This window comes from Tachypleus tridentatus, chromosome 6, assembly GCF_004210375.1.
Source record: "Tachypleus tridentatus isolate NWPU-2018 chromosome 6, ASM421037v1, whole genome shotgun sequence".
NCBI classification, from domain to species: Eukaryota; Metazoa; Arthropoda; class Merostomata; order Xiphosura; family Limulidae; genus Tachypleus; species Tachypleus tridentatus.
In genome coordinates this window covers 158,556,271-158,576,330 of record NC_134830.1, presented here as the reverse complement: position 1 = coordinate 158,576,330, position 20,060 = coordinate 158,556,271, and the positions used below count along the sequence as shown (strand labels likewise).

General features: G+C 32.7%; 1 protein-coding gene across 1 annotated transcript; it reads right to left on the bottom strand.

The window, feature by feature from the left end:
- Nucleotides 1-603: 603 nt before the first annotated feature.
- Nucleotides 604-15,600, bottom strand: LOC143254239 (adipolin-like). Its single transcript, XM_076509081.1, has 8 exons — nt 14,757-15,600; nt 10,717-10,839; nt 9,095-9,206; nt 4,806-4,846; nt 4,252-4,434; nt 3,795-3,994; nt 2,068-2,146; nt 604-783 (listed from the first exon to the last, which is right to left on the bottom strand). Exons 1-8 carry the CDS (start codon nt 14,928-14,930, stop codon nt 685-687), a joined length of 1,011 nt encoding a protein of 336 aa, XP_076365196.1. The 5' UTR covers nt 14,931-15,600; the 3' UTR covers nt 604-684.
- Nucleotides 15,601-20,060: the final 4,460 nt, after the last annotated feature.

Sequence of the window (20,060 nt, the reverse complement as noted above, 5' to 3'; positions counted from 1 at the left end):
AAATGTTCAATTTTAGACACCATCTAAACTATTAGACTAGCAACAATCTGTACAGTCAATGACGACAGGCTAGGTGATTGGATGAGGAAGTTTATTCCATATATTATGAACACGTCTGTATATATGCCATCAGGAACTTCTGCAATTGAACTAAGAGACAAATAATCCAGCTGATTTATTGTGACCCAAATTAGTATTTGAATCATTTTCAATTGTATAATTTAACAGTGGAGGTGGTAAATCCTTATTTGATTTGTTTGTGTTGTGTCTCCCCTAGCCTGAAATGTTAATCTAGTTGCAGCTATAATAAAATGCATAGGACTGTAAAATTACCATTCTAGAAAAGTAGAAAGACAGATCACAAACATCTGTCACACCATGGATTTGGTTGTAAATGTTACTGCATGCAGATGAACTGGCAATTCTCACCAGCAAGGATGATTGAATGCATTAGTAACTGCTTGATGAAACTACACAAAGGCTTATAAAATATTCTTGCAGGTTTAGGGATAAATTACATATATATTTTGAACAAAAATGTTTTTTTAATCCAAATTGGATATTCTAGATGTTTGGGTAACCAAGAAAAATAGTAAAAAACAATTGTTCTGCAACTTTGAAACTGGTTTTATTATCATCATCATCATGTGTAAACCACTTTCACCAAATCAAGCCATAATTATTCTAAATGCCAGCCAGGACTCCAGAGAACTGAGAACCTGGCATCACCTTGATCTTGAACCTTGAGTTATTAGCCACATAAACTGAGGCATACTGTCCTTCCTATGAAAAACAAGACAAATGAGGTAAACATAATTATCTTTAATTAAACTTAGAGATAAAATTATTTGACCAGTAAAAGGTTGTCTACTAATTTAAGACATGTTTAGAAAGATCAACCAGAATGAATTATACCAACTGGTTATTCTAAATAAGCAAAGTACTTAACTGTAATTACAAGAAATTCAATTTTATAAAACATTGTGATACAGCTCTGTTTATTTCCCGATAATATTTACATACTGAATATCTTATTGTATCTACAATATATGGAGGAACATACAAAAACCATCTTCCATATACCATCTCTTGATATACTTGACCTATGAAAGCACTTCATTCCCGAATGACGCTAAAGAAACAAATTAACAACATCAGGTGAGGTTGATACCAAAGACACAGAACACCTGTCCGTGGTGGGAATGTCCAATTTTGTATGTTTTTTTAAAGAGAAAACTTATTGAAACAATACTTCAGAATACTAACAGTAAAATGTATGGGTGTTTAATTTATGATAAACAATCCAAAAGAACCTAAGTTGTCCTTTTAATTTTTTAAACACTTCATTGGTTAGAGTTTTCAAAGTAATTAATTCAGTGAAGATGTTTTTGAATTATAACAGCAAATTGGAAATAATTGTTTTCAAGCTACCCAAACCGACTAAACTACACTAAGTGCAAACATATCCAGTATGGAGTTTATGTATTATTTCTAATTAGTAGAGGTTTTACCTTTTTTTCAAATTTGACTTGTTTCGACATAGTGAACTGCCTTAATTAATAATTAAAAACTAATTTAAATAGTTATCATTTTCTTGAAGAGCTCTCAATAATTTGAGAAGAGGTTAATAAAATAAAGATTGATAATCTTCCATGATAGAGGTCATCTGTATAATGATATATAGATCAACAGGACTTTAGTGTTAAGAAATTACATGTCTCTTTGCAAGGATTTGTCTTAAAATTTCAAGACTACATTAAAATGGTAGCCATCATTTTAAATAATTAAGATGAAAATACGATTTTAATTTCTCTCAACCACTGGCAGTCATAGGTCATGTTTGAACTTTATGTATTTGATATAGATGTGCAATAATATTGCTATTCAACCTTCAACATGAAAGACAGACAACAAAAAGTTGGACATAAAACAGTTTAGTATTTTGTCCTATTCAACGATTGTTACAAAACTAGCATAAGCCTCCTGTATTATTGTAGTTTGAGACTATTTAATATAAACAAATTAAAACTGAATCAATTGAAACTTGATGAAAGATTAAAAACTCACCTTTAAGAACAGGATACCACTGACAGCTATAGTAAAGGCAGCACTATTTGCATCAAGACCTTGGGTAGTCAACAGGGCTCTGATCAAAAATGTAATGTTACATTAATTTTCTAATATAACAAGCAACATGTCAGCAACATGAAATGCAAAATATTTATTACGTTAATGAGTTTGATGTTTGTCCAAAACATATTTTCATAAATACCTAACAAACTTGTTAAGCAATACAAGTAAAACATCTTGAATGGAAATTAATAAAACACTGACAAGTATATTCATCACAAGAAAACTGAAAGTAGATAAAAACACATTTCTAACATCTGTTAGATTTGGAGAAGTGGTACTCACAATTGAAACTTGGTGAGGGAAGTTGTTTCACATTTACATTTATTTGTAAAATATCCGATATTGGATATGAAGAAAATGGAGACATCAAGGTATGTGAAATACAAGGTTTGAATTTATAATTAGTATGTGGAACATTAGATGCAAATTTTTCTCCACAAAATTCAAAGTGAACAAGTTTTCAGTTTAAAACTATGCAAAACAAAATAAGTTGAAGGAATGAATTGGTCAAAATGCATGTTTTGTTGAGAGTATGTTACCACCACCATTAGGGTTTTTACAAATGAATTTTACATTAAAAGTTTATAATTTGCAAGATGGTAATATTGATCAACTCAGGAAGAAACCTATAAAAGTAAAGCAATACACCAACTGAAAAAAAATACACAATAAAATCAAGCAGTACAAGTGTACAGAAGTTGCTTATATGATATACACATTTACCAAGAAGCTAGAGAATCAATTCATACTATTCCATATCAAAACAAGTCAGCAGGTGGATTTTTGCAAGACTATGCTGTTCAGAATGGTGCTGGGAAAGTTGTGAACATTACAGGGATAATGGAAAGCTTAGAAGTGTGTTCATAAGACACCAGCCTTGTACAATGGAAACTATGCTATAGGACTATTGTTAAGATGCACAGTCATCAAATAAAGTAGGACTAGACATGGACTGTACCAAGGTCCCAATATTATTTTAATAATGTACTCGTAACCCGAGTGTGAGCAACATCTACTTATCCTAACTTGATGTCAAACTGGTTATCATAAAACTTACAGTTAATGGAGATTTCATTTAATACCAGAATAAACAACATCGTTAAAAGTATTTTCCAATATTGAAACAATACTTTAATAAAAAGGATTTGTTTGTCATACATATATCTGATCAATCATCTCATTAAAAGGTATTTATAAAATTCCATGCTACAAAGTGGAAATTTCAAATACAGACTGAAAGAAGACAAAAGGCATTATCAAAACATGAAGACAATGCTCTGACTAAAATGTCACAAATATATCCCATACTTTCAAATACCAGTTGGGCTCCAAAATCAGAACTTATATTTGCATATGCTGTTCACAACCTACACGTTTTGATAAGCCTACTCCCAACCACCATCACAATTTAACTAAGAAACGATTGCTAAAAGCTGATAACTGGTGAAAAAGTTACCAAAAACACACTGAATAACGTATGATGGTTAAGTTATCTGATTGTGCTTATAAAGTGACTGTGTAATTAAGAAATTAATTAGGAAAAGCACCATCCAACAACATTTATAATGGTTACATTTAAACTAGAACTGCACTTTTCTAATAAGGTTTATGGGAAAGCATACAGGTTAATTAACGAGAATTATTGAAAGATATATACATACATGTTTTTCGTACAGGCCGAGTCAATACACACATATGCACTAATTCTGTCTTGTGGACCCGGAGTCCTGGATAGTCTGAAGGCCCTGTGTTTTATCAGTAAGCTGAGGTAAAATAAATAAAGTCCATCACGTGGTGCTTGAAAATGTCCATCAGTTGAACTTCCTCCATTTCCTCTCTGAAAGGCCCCATCTGCAAATGGCTGAAAAAATAATATATAAAGTGTGTGTAATAATGACAGACTTTAAATTAGATTGCTCAAAATTTATTATTCCACACTTCTACAACTGGTAAAATTACACACAAAAAATTATGAAAAAAAAAATCCAGAAAGCTTTCAACAATTAAAGATTTCATCTATTAAGAAATTATAAGGGAGAGAGAAATTGAAAATACCTAATGAAACCACAATTTAGTTCCGTTTCTAAAAAGATAAAACAAATAATAACAGAAGCTAACCACATGAAAGTTTTTCAGCTCCATAAAAGATTTTCGTTTTATTTTGACGTTTTCCGAGAGCTGCCAAAAAAACGCAAACGGCACTTTTGAAATGATAGCAGCATGGTCAATATCGAACAGAGGTGGTACATATGGACCCGTTTGGTTCAATAACCGTGGTTTACCCAAGTTATCATCACGACACTGTAATGAATTAAAATATTAAGTGTTAAGAGTAACAAATACCAGTTTAACAATGTATACACGTGAACAGTTGAATATATGCATTACTGATACACCTATATTAAGGAACTTCAACTCAATCGGGAATAAAACTACTAGCCCTAACTTATATTTCGATATTACTCCAACAGAATACATTATATACTGCCGTTGTAGCCTTAAAGCACATTACTTGGTAAATCAATCACAGAAACGGTTCCACATACAAGTTCAATACCGATAAATTTGTTACCACTACGTTACGGTTAGATTATTTATATACCGTTACTGCAACAATGTCGATTGTGTTAAATATACAATTAAGTATAGATTTAGCGAATTTATTAACCTACCTTTTCACCAATAATTCGCTCTATGTATCTCTCGGCAGCACCTATAAGATAAACAGATTTACGTTCAAAACAATTCCCGAAATCTGAAATTGGACTAAATTTTGAAGAATGACACGAAGTTAGTATAATTTCTTGGTCGCTTCCGAAAGATTCGACAGTTTTTTTTATATTACGTTGATAACGTGTTTTACTTTATGACGTCATTCACACGAAAATGGTAAACGTGGATTAAGAAAAGTTATAGTGGGCGTTCAAAACTGCCAGTTACCATTGCAACAGCGGAGAATTTAATATTGTATTTCTTGTTTCTTTGCATATTATTGAGAGGACGACATGGAGAACTGAATGTGTAGATATGATCTACATCCTATATCTTCAATACTGTTTCAAGACAACATTTCATAAATATATGTACAGTCAGTTTCTGGGGCAACTTTATACAGATTTTCCCTATCGGCAGGATTCCAATGTTTGTTAAATAATAATGAACTAGATAAATAAAAAACTGGGACTTTAAATATCTGCAAATATGGATCAAAAAGTAAGGAAAGAAGTCCGGAAATAATGTCAACAGCATTCCCAGCTTTCTTTCCATCCCTTGTTTTCCCGACGACCTCCATTTGGAAGTTTTTTAAATTCACATTTTTTTTTCAGGGATTACTCGATATGGTTGTTAACTTTATACAACGTAATGATAATAAACTGTGCATGATAATTTACTATAGCTTCTGAAAATTTGATCACATTAGTTCAAGCTGTAAAACGTTAAGCTGCAACTGAAGATTGCCAGAGATTTCTTTGAGAATAATAAGCATTTATAGTTACATATATAACATAGCAATGGGCTTAGACTAAAGACAAAACTCCCACACAGAATGCATATAAAATTCTACAAAATTAGCCTTCAAATAGAATCTACACAATTCTAAAATGAATCCTTTTCCAGTCTCAACAACAATCAGTACTTTACTTAATACTCTATAAAAGGTTTGGGTGCAATATTAAAGAAATTTTTGTTGTAGGTTGTAAAGATAATAAAAACAAGAAAATGTTAAAACGAACCATGCTTTTTTTGTTATTATTTTTAAATGTGTACACCTTTAATACAGGTCTCGAAGCGTTGTTTGAACTGAATCTTTACCGTTTGACGTGTCTGAACGTTCTACAAGGATTTTGTGCAATTTATTGACACCCACTACTATGAATTAGTACTGTTGTTCACGTCGGCCTCTTATTACTGAAAATCTTCCATGCTGAAAACGTGGTCATAGACCTGAAAACATTTTCTCTGATCAGTTTAACACGCGAGTTGTAAACTGATGAGCTTAGACTAATGAAATATTGGCTGGCAAGAACAAAATAACAGCATGGAGATTAACAATATCTAGTTTCATCTGAAATACGTGACAAATTTGGAAACGGGTTTTCATTCACAAGAAATGGTTCTCTATTTACCAGATTAAAAATAGTCGTTGCAACCTAAATATGCACATACAAAAGCATTATTAGCAGGAAGAAAAATAATTATTACTTTAGAATTCGTTTAAAGTCCCGAGAAAACTAATTATTTTTACCTTTCCGTGGTTTATGAATAAGATGGCAGATTTGCTATTAAAATGTATATTTTACTATCAATGTTTTATATAAGTGTATATTTAGAAACTGTATTTTAAAATTCCTTCCCATTCACTAAAGTTGTCGAAAATTCTCGAGTGTTAAATCAAAACAGTTGCGTGTGCGCGCGCAAATACTAGTGATTGTCAGTATTGTCTCAGCTGAACTTTCTAATGGTAACCAATGTAACGCAAAGAGACAGCACATTGTTGGTTTGCTACAGTTTGTATATTACAAACCTCTAAAGCTATGAACTGTGAAAGGCTTACTAATCGAGAACTTTAGATACTGATCAGGAACGTTTACCAGTTTTAAACATAAACTGTTTAACATCGGCGGATTAATACGAGACAGAATTTTTACAAAGACAGCAAAACAAAAAAATGAGCTAGTTCTACGCTAAGTGGCTGGTACCTCTATCAACTCGAGACATAATTCGCTCGTCGTTAACCATCGATAAGATAAAGGAAATTCCAGATCGGATAGATGATTCAGTATAGCTTGTAATAATAGTTATTATAAATTGTATTATTTTTATATTAAAATATCTGTGTCTTAAAGAAAACTGCATCAATTTTGTTGGCAAATATCATAAATTTGATAAATATCGACATTTATTTAACTTTAAATTAAAATTTAAATCAGTCTCGGACTACTTGTAATAAGTAACGATAAATTGGAGATTCATTCAGAATACGCAAAAATATTATATCTTAATACAACTTCCAACAGGCGTCTCACAATCGATAATTACGCCTAAAGGTTAAAGACGCTTCGCATGAGCTTTTTTTTTTTAATTATTCCGTGTCGAGTAGCTAAGCTGAATAGACGTACAAATTTATTCCTGTTGAGATGTTTCCGGAGGTAACCAGTTGTTCGCCGAATAACTCGCCGATTCCAACGATAATTCTTGATGGATTTAACCCCTCGTCCAATCATCATTACTGACCAGTGTCTATTAGGACTTACTACTGACCTGAGAAAGACCAGAATCCCTCGCTGATTGACCGTGAAGTTTGGAATGCCGATATTGATGTCAAGTACTCCACCACTAAAAAACTCATCTTTGTTTTCAGTCTTCCTTCTAATCTCCCCAGCAGATATCGAGTACCCAGTTAAAACAAGCACTAAATCAATGGCTGTCCACTGAATCCGGTCCGGAACTACACGACTTTCCACCCATGAAAGTAGCATCCGCCTACAAAACAGGTAGATGACCACATTCTAACGGCTATACCCCCTCCCCATTTCTATCAAGGAGATCCACGCCGAAGTTCACAGCCTCACCTATCACTAGTAGTTTTATTTAAACTACAAGTCAAGAACAAACTCAATGCAGACGAACACTAGCCAACTGACGATAACAGCAGCATTAAACTTACTAACCACAAAACCAACACGTACCACTACACACAGACCCAAACCAGACTCATTGGGAAAGAAAAAAAAACAAAAAACACCAAAAGTCCAGACCGTTGAAGAACAAAATATATCGATTACGGTTCAACCCTCGGTTAACAGTCGCTCCACAGTTGAAGCACGTTCCAAAACACTCGACACCTTCCTGGCCAGATGGTTCAACAGGATATATTTAGTTCATAAGATGTAACCCCCCTCCTCACTCATGTTTGGGTTATTAACTTTATCCAGTTATTTATTTCATTTCAACTACAGATGGTCAGAGTATCTTATTCACAACCCCGGCCGTGAAACTGGGTTACCTCGAGGTACTTACACAAACAACTTATATTTTAAATATTAATTACAACCACATATTCTGTTTAATACGTTTTTGCTTTGTTTTTTGTTTCGTTCACATACGACTATGATACAACAGCATTGTTTAAAAACTTACAACATTGACAACAGTGCATTTGTAAACGGTTTGGTTTTGAATTTCGCGCAAAGCTACACGTGGGTTATTTGCGCTAGCCGTCCCTAATTTAGCAGTATAAGATTAGAGGGAAGGCAGCTAGTTATCACCCCCCACCGCCAACTCTTTGGCTACTCTTTTATCAACGTCACATTAACCCCCACCACCACCTCCTCTATCCAATTCGCGCCCCACACTTTTGGGGCCCCCATGAACGAGTTGTAAGAGTGAGTCAGATTTTACTAGTCGACTGCACCGATTAACTTCCTTTAATTAATCACGCGTGTAGTTTTATGAAATCCAATGACTTAGTATTAAACCCGTGGGCCTGTGGCTCACATTTACAAGGTTGGTACACTGCAAATTTGACGCTCCAACTACTATTTTTTTCCCCCACTTTAATGATCAAATTAAAGTTTCTTTAACCAAGTTACGAAGAGTAATTAGTAGGTTACATATTTGCAGGCTCTAATGTGAAATTAAAGTGTTTTCAGGTTCCCCAGAGGACTTAGTAAAGTTTTACTTTTGAGCGCACCTCAAGACCGAGACACTGAAGCTTATTATAACATTTGTTGTCAAAACACAAAACAACACAATGGGCTAGCCCACTACGAGTATCGAAACCCGGATTCTAGCATTGCAAGTCTGCAGACATTCCGCTGTGCCACTGGGGGCTTATTACAGATAAGCCGATATTTACGATTGCGAGTACGATGTTAAAAACATACTTAAAAGTTCAACTTTTTAATCTTCTATTTGGCAAAATGTGGAAATTCCTTTAAGATTAAGAAATAAAATTTACCTCTGACGACACTCCGAAACTCCTCCAACATTTCCTTTTTCGTAATGTTGGCACCTGGCGGTCCTCTAGGACCGAGGGGCCCAGGTGGGCCTGGAGGCCCTTCTGGATAGGGCTAAGGCCAAAAAGAAATATTTAATATGGTTAATTATATTTGCATAACACAACAGTTTTTTTTTAAATTATAAATTATTCATATGATCACGAGAGGAAGTATATAATAGTATTTAAACCACACTGTTCCCCATATCCACTACCAACAATGCCTTTCGCTTAATACGAACCATCGTCAGGCCGATTAGGGTACAAACATTTTAAGTAGTCAGAACGTAACTTATATGTCATTTATTATAAAGTTACACTGAAACAAGACTGTATATGACAAAAATTAACTACATTACTAAACATTTACTATAAACAACGAGAACTAAACCACAAGGCTTAACTTTTTGTCAATACTGGAATTGTTATAATTACTGTCAATCATTCAGTTGCAATATCTAATTTTATGGTTTCGTTGTAGCTTAACACTTGATTACAAGACATTTTACTAATAACTGTTAACAATGTGAACGTCTTTAAGCTGTTGAAACGCGACTGTTATTTTTGTCATTAGACATTTGAATTAGGTCTACTATATTTTAAAAAACACAGAACTATGTAAATAGTATATTGGAAATTTAAAATGAGTGTAATTGGGATATCATTACATTCTTCTAATTAATAAAAATCTAAATGGCTAGATATATACAGATTGCAGTGTTAAAAAAACATTAATTTACTTGATATAATTAGACTAATAATAGATCCACGATGATTTCAACACTAAATAAGAAGCACCTTTTTATGCAAGAGTTCTAGTGTCTTTCTACCAGTACACAAGCATTTGTTTATATCTCAAATTATAAAAAAGACAATTTAAAAATAGTTTGTGAAGGCGAGCTAGTTAAAAAGAAAAATCACATGTATCTCAGGACAGCTGGTATGGGTATTAACACCTACTAATAAAGCAGATGTGTTAATACCCCATCCTAGCCGTCCTCAGATGCACTTCATCACGAAATTCAGCACGGAAAAATTTAAAATTTTGAACTTTCAATTTTCACGATCCTAACTAAAACCTAAATTTTACAGATGTAAATTATCAATTAAAGCAAGACAGAAGACAGTAAAATATTAATCTAAACAACGAAAATCAACATTGTTATTAATACGTAAACAACTATTCTAACAAGGCCTACTGTTTGTTCTATTTACAGACGAAAACATACACGAAGTATACATGAAACGAACCACTCGCCTAAATAGGCAATGAAAAATAAAGAAAAAAAAACGAACAATTTTACGAAATTTAGTTCCGATACACGAATTGTGACGCAGGGAGTCTGAAACAAAAACAAACCATGTTATGTATATGATAGAATTGTTTTGTTCAAGACTAAATACATCTTTACAGTAAGAGCACTTGCTTCGAGTTTGGAAGAAAATCTACCATCACTTATGCATATAAAAGTTGTGTCTGGGGGACTTTAATGACAACATATGCAACACGTAATTCAACGTCATCTGTAGAGGATACATCTTCGCAACTGCTTAGTTACATACTACAGTCACATACCACATACCAATAGTCTGCCACTACCACTTCGGAGGCGATTTCTGGACTTTCTCTTCTCTTTCTTGGTTCGTTCTGTGTGACGTATAAAAGCTTCCCACGTTTGGCGTGGATCCAAGATAAGTGGACGCACCTAGCATAATATTAAATATTAAAAAACTAGGTAACTATAATCTAAAAAACACCTTAGTAAAGCTACAAGTTTGGATTTCATTCTTTTAAAATCACACTGACCCTTTTTTGATTAGACATTTGATTACATACGACTTTTTGTCAATACAAACCACAAGTAAGAAAGTAATCAATATCAGCTTTAAGATCGCAACCCTTTTATTAGGAACAGACACTTAACACAACTAGTTTCTGTAAAATATATGGTAGTAATTCCTTTCTCATGCAATTTTAATAATTTCCTTTATCATAACGCCATGAAATCTAGATTAACAGTTTCTTGTCATCAACCGCATACACTCAGTACAGCCGTATCAAGCATTTATGCTAATATCACGTGACATTAAACGTTATATTATTATCCGAATAAAAGAACATTTAGTAAATCTGTTGCCAATAATAACCATACACCCGTATAATTATTATTGAGCGAGAAGTTGTTAATCTAGATTGCTTGGCCTAACAAATATATATGTATCTGCACGTAGTTTTCACTCCCTAGTATTGATGTTCTCATTTAGCAGTCTATAAGGATTGCTAACATTTTTTAATGTTAGCTGAAGTTGTAAAAAATTTAAGCCGATAGTTCAAGTGACATTTTGCGTAGGCGTGCACAAAATGTGGGTCAAAACGAACGGATTTTGTTGAATAACTTTGCACAAGTGGTTTACATTTAGACTATATTTGAAAGTTATGGGTTGTAAACATATACTTGTGTACAAAAAAAAAAATTGTAAAAACTCCAAGAACGTTAAGTTTATTTTTCTATCAAATGAAGTTCCCGTATTTTAGGTGCGAAGGAGAAAAGATTAAATATTGGAAAGACTAAACCTTGTGCATTTCTTAATGAAATTCAGTGTCGTGCGAAGTACATACAGAAATATGAGAGTTTAACCACAGTCCGAGCGGAAAGTTGCCGAGGTATCACTTCCGTTAATAACAATTATGTTCAAGTTTGTTTTGGCCCTAAAGGTGTATCGATTAAATTCACACTTACAACAAAATTACTAAACAGAAATGTGAAAAAATATTATTCTAATTAATTATTATTATTATTGAGTCTTCGAGAAGAAAACAAAAACCTATTTCTTAGTACAGAATTATTACGGTAAAACTAAGTAATTTAACAATATTTATTAAAAATTAATGAATGATCAACTTACTGGTTACAAAATAACAAATTGAGCTGAAGAATTTCTAGGGTTTCGTCTTAAAAGAGATCCAGGTAAGTTACTCTTAAATTACATAACACTCAGTGTAACATTACGTTTTCATATTATATACATAAATATAAGATCATAATTTGTACACTTACATTCCAATCCATAATTACTGATCGACACAGACATAGCTAGTCAGTGACACACAGTAGAAAACCTTTGAATGATATATTAAAACACCAAAACGTCTTACGACTATTGGTTGGAGCTCCAAATGTTTTAGCACGTAGTTGATCGTTAAAATGTACAAATTTTATTTTTGAAGCAATAAAACATTTTACTCACAAATGAATTTTAATTGGAAATGTCCTCATAAAGTAAATCATACAAGTGCCCATAATCCTATCCTCTAAGGGAAAGTTTCCAATCCACAAAATGTTTACCAACCCTTAAACCTTAAGGTGTCGCTACCGAAATATCTAGTCATTCCTTACATGTTCATATTACAATATCAAAAATCAAATAACACAATTTAACTGAAGTTAAACTGATACAATACCTTCAAACGCAATTTCTTTAAATAGAATTATTACAACTTGTCGAGCTTTCAGCAAAATGGAAATATATAGAAAACATTTAAAGTAGCTACGGTGCCAACACTTTCGTGGCGAAACATTGTTTTAAAACAATATTACATGTATATTAATTTAAGGTTTTTACGGGTGGTTGTCTACAATCGACTCGGAAGTACCATAAAAAGTAAAGCGATAAAAGTTAGTGGATAGAAATAATTTAATCTATTATTCGTTGAAATTTGAATTAAAATGTTAAAACTTAAATTATAAGCACATTCTTAGTTCATACATGATAAACGCTTCTAAAACAATACACGATATATTTTTGGTAATACGTTGGTGGTGGAGAGAGTACACAGTATACATGAATAGTTGTTTTTTGAAAAGTTTTTACTACGTGGTTGAGTATTATTAGACAACATAATACTGGACAAACGGCGACGGAAGTTCTTAATTTTACAAACACGATTGGTTATAAATTATGAGGGGGGGTGACAACATGAGTTATTTTCTAACTTTCTAATTGTTGCTGCTAAAGACTACGAAAAACATCAGTTGCCCCAGACAATTAAAAAAATATTTTAATCTACATTTATGGCTCCATTGGGTCGTCTACAAAAATGCTACGAGACGAAACGTAAGTTAGGATGTGTTTTTTTTTCAATTATCCGAAGAACAAACAGTGTTTTTTTTCCCTTAACTTTTGTTACAATGTGAACGCCTTTTACAAGTTAACAAAGTATTACTATAATTATATATATTATTAACAGGAATACCCGATCTCTGGACGGAAGTCATGTAACTGCATAATTAGTGAAGTATATCTTAGGATACAAAAATGATTCCCTTATACGTAATTAAAAAAAAAAAAAATCCATAAAACTGCAAAGCACAAAATGAGGAACAGCACATTTGTATAGATATCCGCGTGAACCCAACAAATTTCCATACCAAATGTGGTGAAAATTCATCAACAGGGGAAGAAATGTTAAAAACCGCAAAACTGACTAAAATTTTGTATTTCTCCACGAACCCAATGAGCCTCCAAACTTTTTAAATGAATATCCATTCACATTCTTCGAAGTAGTAGCAAGGAAAAAGAAAACAGTACCATTATATTCACATATAATACGAGCGTTAGGCCTATTATAATTTCCGAGCAGTTTTATCTTGTCCCTTCAGAATAAGAAATTAGGAGAATTTATAATATTAGCAACAGTATTCCAACCACACTCGATTTTATTGTAGAACATGTCTGAACTCCTCCAATATGCATTACAAAATTTCAAGATGTTTGGTTGTTTCATTCAAGTTAATGTTTTTTTTTTGTTTATAAATACTAACACTAACCTTAAAAGTAACATTAATCGACAATCGTGAACGCATTTTGTCGTAAACTATTCAAATTATTATACTCTTCCTTTGTTAATACACTTAATCTGACTAAAGAATATATTGAAAAACAAAATAAGGATAATAAATTAATACTGTTAATTAAGGACTACCTAAGTTTATCCCTAGAATGGTACACTATTCTTAATTATTACACAATTCAAATTACAGACGTGTAAAATTATTTTATATATCGTTTTTTTCTTTAGTTTACCGAGTACATACCTGCTTGACACAAAACGGACTTCGTAAGTTGTAAGTTACGTGTTCATAAAATATTTTAACAGTTATTTCCTATTGACACTATAAAAATTACTTAAACCAAAGGATAAATTAATATATCATTGCTTGTTTCTACCGTAAATACAATTATCATTGAATAATATTCAACGACAAAAGCATGGCAGTCATACGTTGAAATGTATAATAATTAAAAATTGTAAAATTAAAATAAGCTTCTTGACAAATATCAATCAACGTTTTGGCCAAAAATGCTACCTTTGATTTTCAGAGTTCAAAATGGCTTTTAATCAGTGATGTCGAGAAACCCACTTGTTGAGAAATTTATATGCAAAATGGCTTTTAGTTTTGAGAGAGGAGATGTAATATGTCAGTCTCGTAAATAACATTTTCGACCCAAGAATTTTTTAAATACTAGTGAGCATTTCACTGTTTGTTGTAGAACGTAGTGCAATAGTTTCACACACGATATAAGTTAATAATTGTATTTAAATTAGACTACGACTACTTACCAAATTCTTTGCCGGTTGTTTCGGATGGGAAATACGGCCACTTCTTGTTTCCGATGCGTAGCGTATGCTGTCCAAATCAAGTTCTGAACTAGGTGTTGGGGTAGGCCTAAGAGGAATTACGCCAGCACCCGTGATATTTGATACCAAAAGTAACAAGAATATACTGAAAAACATTTTTGTCTACAAACACTGCGAGACAAAACAGAGATCAAAGTTTCTTTTTTTTGCCGAATTTTCTTCCGAATGAAACAAGAACAAATATGTTCAAAGGTTCCACGATGAACGTACAATGCAATAGTGGAACAAAGTCACAAAGTGGATCAAAATAAAAAGAAACGATTCTTCTAGATCGCTCATAACATTTATGGTAATATCAGCCACAGAATGGAGAGATTTTAAGTGTTCGACTATTGAGCATTTCCCAAGTTCAATATTCTCTTAAATTTGTCGTAAAACTATTAAATTGACTAGTGGAGACTTGACGAAACTAGGGGCAGGTTGCAGGTGGGGCATAGATACAATACGCTAATTCTACCATTGGAATTTCACCAAGAAGTGAGACACAAAGCTGAATCAAATCAAAGGGCGCATTCCCTCTTGACGTTTGTAGTTTACTTTGTCACACGTGAGATAAAACTAAATATTCTTTCTCACGAAATGGCAATACTTTGTCCTAACTTGGCGCTGTCTTTCACACTTTGTGACCGGTACGGCTATTATTTCAGTGCACGTGTGTTTGCTACCATCTATTCACATTAACCACATAAAGTCAGGTGTCCAATAACTACTTCCACCTAATTGTCAGATGTAGCCTAGGGAACATCTTAAAGTAGGTCTGTGGCAGGGACAGTCATTACGTTACATTTATTCAGATTTTTCCGTATCCTGGTGCATCAACACACAGAGAGACGTCATTTTTGCCTATACAAATTTTAAAGTGAACATTAACAAATTTGAAATTATATCACATTCAAATTTTGCTCCTATTTAATAATATATACATTCTTCATGAAACATTATAATTCCGGTAGTTATATACGAGATAAAACAAAATAAAATGTAGATGTCACCGCAAAAGTTTAGTTTATAATAAACCCAAATCCATATTACACATCAATCTACTGTATCTTTAAATTACACAACAAAAGAGATAGATAATATTATGGTGGAATACTGTCCTGTACTTCCTCTTTCCATCTGTATCCCATGGCCTCTAACTCCACCCATTTCTAACTAATTCTGTCACCTTAGTTCTACCTGCCACACCTTCTTCACTCACATTGCTCGTGTCGTGCGATCTTTTCACGTGCAGATTTTCAGTAACGGGGAGGTTAATCCTACAATAGGACTTACTGTCTGTACATGACTGACACTCTTCCCTACTGAGGCGTGAAGTCCAGATGTACATATTCCATCAGGACAAGAAGATTTCACGTGCTGTCACTTAGGTACTGTAAGTGGTTAGTCCACTTCCGTTAGAACTGCTTAGAAGGTGGTAGCTTTCAAAGCGTAGTATGTCTGGTATTAGTAAATCACAATTGTATTATCGAATTTACAATTTTGTTTTTCCTCAATGCGGTTAACTTTATTGGTAATACTATTATTAATATGTCGTAACTCGGACATACAATGTTGATGGTTAACTTTAGAGGCAGGAAAAACTTAATATATTGTCGAGTATTTTTCCCTTTCAACGTGACCTTTAATTAAAAAAAATAAATTATCTCGATAATAATTGGAAATGTAGCATAAAAAAGGAAAATTAATTATCATTAGGTACAACAGTTCTACTTATAAATCTTGTACACAACTCTCCCGCTTGTTTATCTAACAATAGACCAGAATCTCTGATAGAAACGCTGTAATAGCTTTCTCTTCCAGTTGCTTCCGCTAATCAAGAATATTTCGCGTGAGTGCGTATTGAAAACATCCGACATTGCCCGAGTTTCACCTTAACAGTAGAAGTGCTGCTGTTTCTGTTTAAACAACTGTTTCCATATGAGTGTAGTAAAATAGATTTAGATTTCACTTTATGCAAAATGCTATTCTTTTAAAATCAATTCGCTCTCCATTCTCACGATACTGTTACTTTCGTAATATTTTAAATTTTGGCATATGAAAAAATGAATATTTATTACTTTTTAAAGCTACAATATTTCACTCCATAATTTATGCTACTATTGTTAAACATGCCTCTTGACGCAGACCACGTCTGGTGACTTGAATAACTTAATCTGCTTAATAACACCAACAAGTAACATTTATTTTTAACTCTATGTACAAGTAAGTAATGTTCTATCATAACGACAATGAGTTAATAACTGTGTAATAACTTATTTTAATATTCACTGATGGTACCAGTACAACGCGATTATTTGATATTATTAACAGAAATAATACTATAAGACTACTTTTATTCTAAACTAAAGTATAATATTAATGGCTTTAACTCTTTCACAAAATTGATTTGATATCTGTTTCGTAATGATAAACTACAGCAACAAAGTGTTTACTGGATTTTATAGTTTGCTTTAAAATCTTCTAATTTTATAGTTGGAGATGAAACAAAGTTTCTACTGCCCTGTTCATAAAATTTCGAAAGAAATTGCATTAACAATTAAATAATAATTTCAGACTTAAATTGAATTTTTTCTACCAAAGCGAACAATATATTAAAATTTTGTTTGTTTGGTTTCAACTTTAGTAGGAAATAAAAAATATTGTTTAATTTTACTTCAACAAAGACAAACATTCCTTTAAAATAAAGGCAAATAAAAGGTTTTTTTAACCCTTCCGACCAAAGGACGTTTTAAAACAAAAAAAAATCCAATTTCGAGTTACTAGGCCAGCCTCACCCAGTATGAATAATTTACAATTGGTTTACGTTACATTTTTTAGACTTTTTAACTAAATGATTAAGGCATACCCACCCTATTTCAATATAAAACTTTACCTGAGAATTTATATCACATCAATTAAAAATAAACATTTTGATTTTAAGGGAGAAGACTTTACTTTTCTAGTACCATTTCCCATTTGAAACGAGAAATGGCTCTACCTACTGGATCAAACAAATGCCAATTTTTTATAGCTGTTTTTATCGTTATTAGATGGTATAACCTATATCTTTTTTACTGTTATATGATTCGTTTATAAAATATTGATGTGAGCATATATCGCTTCAGGCTTTGTTTTTAATATCATATTAAGTTCTTACTTCTCAGATCCCTTCTTTAACCTATCCATACTTCCGCTTTCAGTAAGACATTATGTGTAGAAATTTTATTAGTATATTAAGTTAAGAAAGGGAATAAGTATAAGTTACCAGTTTTTGTACTCTATAAGAATTAAATCGATAAAAAAATTTGCATGTTCTTGTTAAATCACTAAAAGTCATTATATGAAATTTGCCTTCTTTATTATTCAAAAATTTCATTCAGACTATTATTGTTCTAGCTTCATACAATACTGTTAGTGCCAATTTCATGTCATTTTTCGATAAAATTATAAGACACGATGCAAAATAAAAATAAAAGTTTTTATATAGTTTTTTACACTTGTAATTGTTTCATAAAGCATCATTTTGAAAAATGGTTGTATCAAACATTGTAATTTTTATCATCCTAAAATGTCCGCAGTGGAACAGCGGGATGTCTGCGGTCTTACTATGCCAGAAATCGGGTTTCCATACCCGTGATGGGCAGAACACAAATGGCTCATTGTATAAATTTGTGGTTAAATTTAAACAAAAAAAAACCACACTAAAGTATTTCGACGTGTTTATTAAATTGTTTAATTTTTCATTATTATAATCAGTTAAAAACGATGTTTTATTCACTTGACACAAACGATTGAGATATTTTAATTTTGCTTTAAAATCCACACTTTCAGGCGTATTAAAAATGTTTTCATTAAAACTACTGAGGTATACCTTGCCATTTTTCAAAATTTGCGGGAAAATTTTGATTTTCATATTACTGGACAAGAAACATGCACGTGGTCTATACTTTTCAAAACATAACTCTTTTTATGAAATTGGCCCGGCATGGCTAGGTGGGTTAAGGTGTTTGATTCGTAATCTGAGGGTCGCGGGTTCGAATCCTCGTTACACCAAACATGCTCGCCCTTTCAGCCGTGGGGGGTTATAATTCGATAAGTCAAGCATGTTTGGTGCGACGAGGATGCGAACCCGCGACCCTCAGCTTACGAGGCGCACGCCTTAATCCACTTGGCCATGCCGGACCTGTATTTATTGCTTTGTAGAAAAAAACAACACCACTTTAAGTTTATTCCTTTGCAAAAATGTTAGCTATTTTTAATCAAAATTATTTATGTTTTTTATGATCCATTTTTATTTTTCAAGTAAATTGTTTTTTATGAGTCAGTATTTTAGACTTACGATGAAAATAAAGCTAAGCAAGATATACGAATGGATTATATTGGTGTAACCTAGTGATAAAATCATAGAAAATTAAATTAGGTCCAGACAGTACTGTCAGACGCAATGCTATTTTTGGTACAAACTAGTTGTGTAGTTTTACTATTTTTTATATGTATTATTTTTAAGTGCTTAACGTGTTGTAATTCTTTTTTGTAAAACTAATATTCGGAATAAAGGTTTGTTTGTTTTGTATTTAAGCACCAAGTTACACAAAGGGCTATCTGTGCTCTGTTCACCACGGATATCGAAACCCGGTTTTTAGCAGTATAAGTCCGCGGATATTCCGCTGTGCCACTGGTGTCAGAAGAAGGGAATTTTATTTTTATAAAATTCATAACTTAATATTTTTATCGTCAAGTGTTGCACCATAATTCATGTATCAACAGTAAATTAAAACCGCAATATAAGATTTGCACCATAAAATAAGAGGAAATTTTATGGTCTATTCAAACTTCGCAATTTCTTAGCGTTGTAAAGAAATTTGTCCGAATATAATTGGCTTGTGGTTATAACGTTACAGCGATAACATATATTGCTTTTCGGCTTCTTGTTACCATCACGCTTTCTAAACATCAATATGGTTTGAGGATGCAAAATAGTTCCCATGTTTAACCTACGTAATCCCACAGGTGCAGGTCACACCTGGGTGTTTTGATACCAAGCGCCGTTGTTTGTAAGAAGTATCACTGCTTGTCCACCAGTAGGACACGACGTGTAGTTATCACCTGCAATTCTTCCACCCTTTCATTATCACGCCGTAGATATCTATTGTACGATGAAATTTGTAAGAGTCCGGTAAAAGAAACAAGCACCTGGAACCTTATGGTCATAAAAGCACGTGCACAAGTGTCATTATCACTTTC

Bases quoted from the DNA above. Each gene is read 5' to 3' on its own strand.
- LOC143254239 (XM_076509081.1), bottom strand. From the start codon at position 14,930: ATGTTTTTCAGTATATTCTTGTTACTTTTGGTATCAAATATCACGGGT. The intron at 10,840-14,756 runs GTAAGTAGTCGT...ATATTATGCTAG, and splicing joins AACAACCGGCAAAGAATTTG to GTGCGTCCACTTATCTTGGA. The intron at 9,207-10,716 runs GTATGTGGTATG...TTTTGGCCTTAG, and splicing joins GTGGTAGTGGCAGACTATTG to CCCTATCCAGAAGGGCCTCC.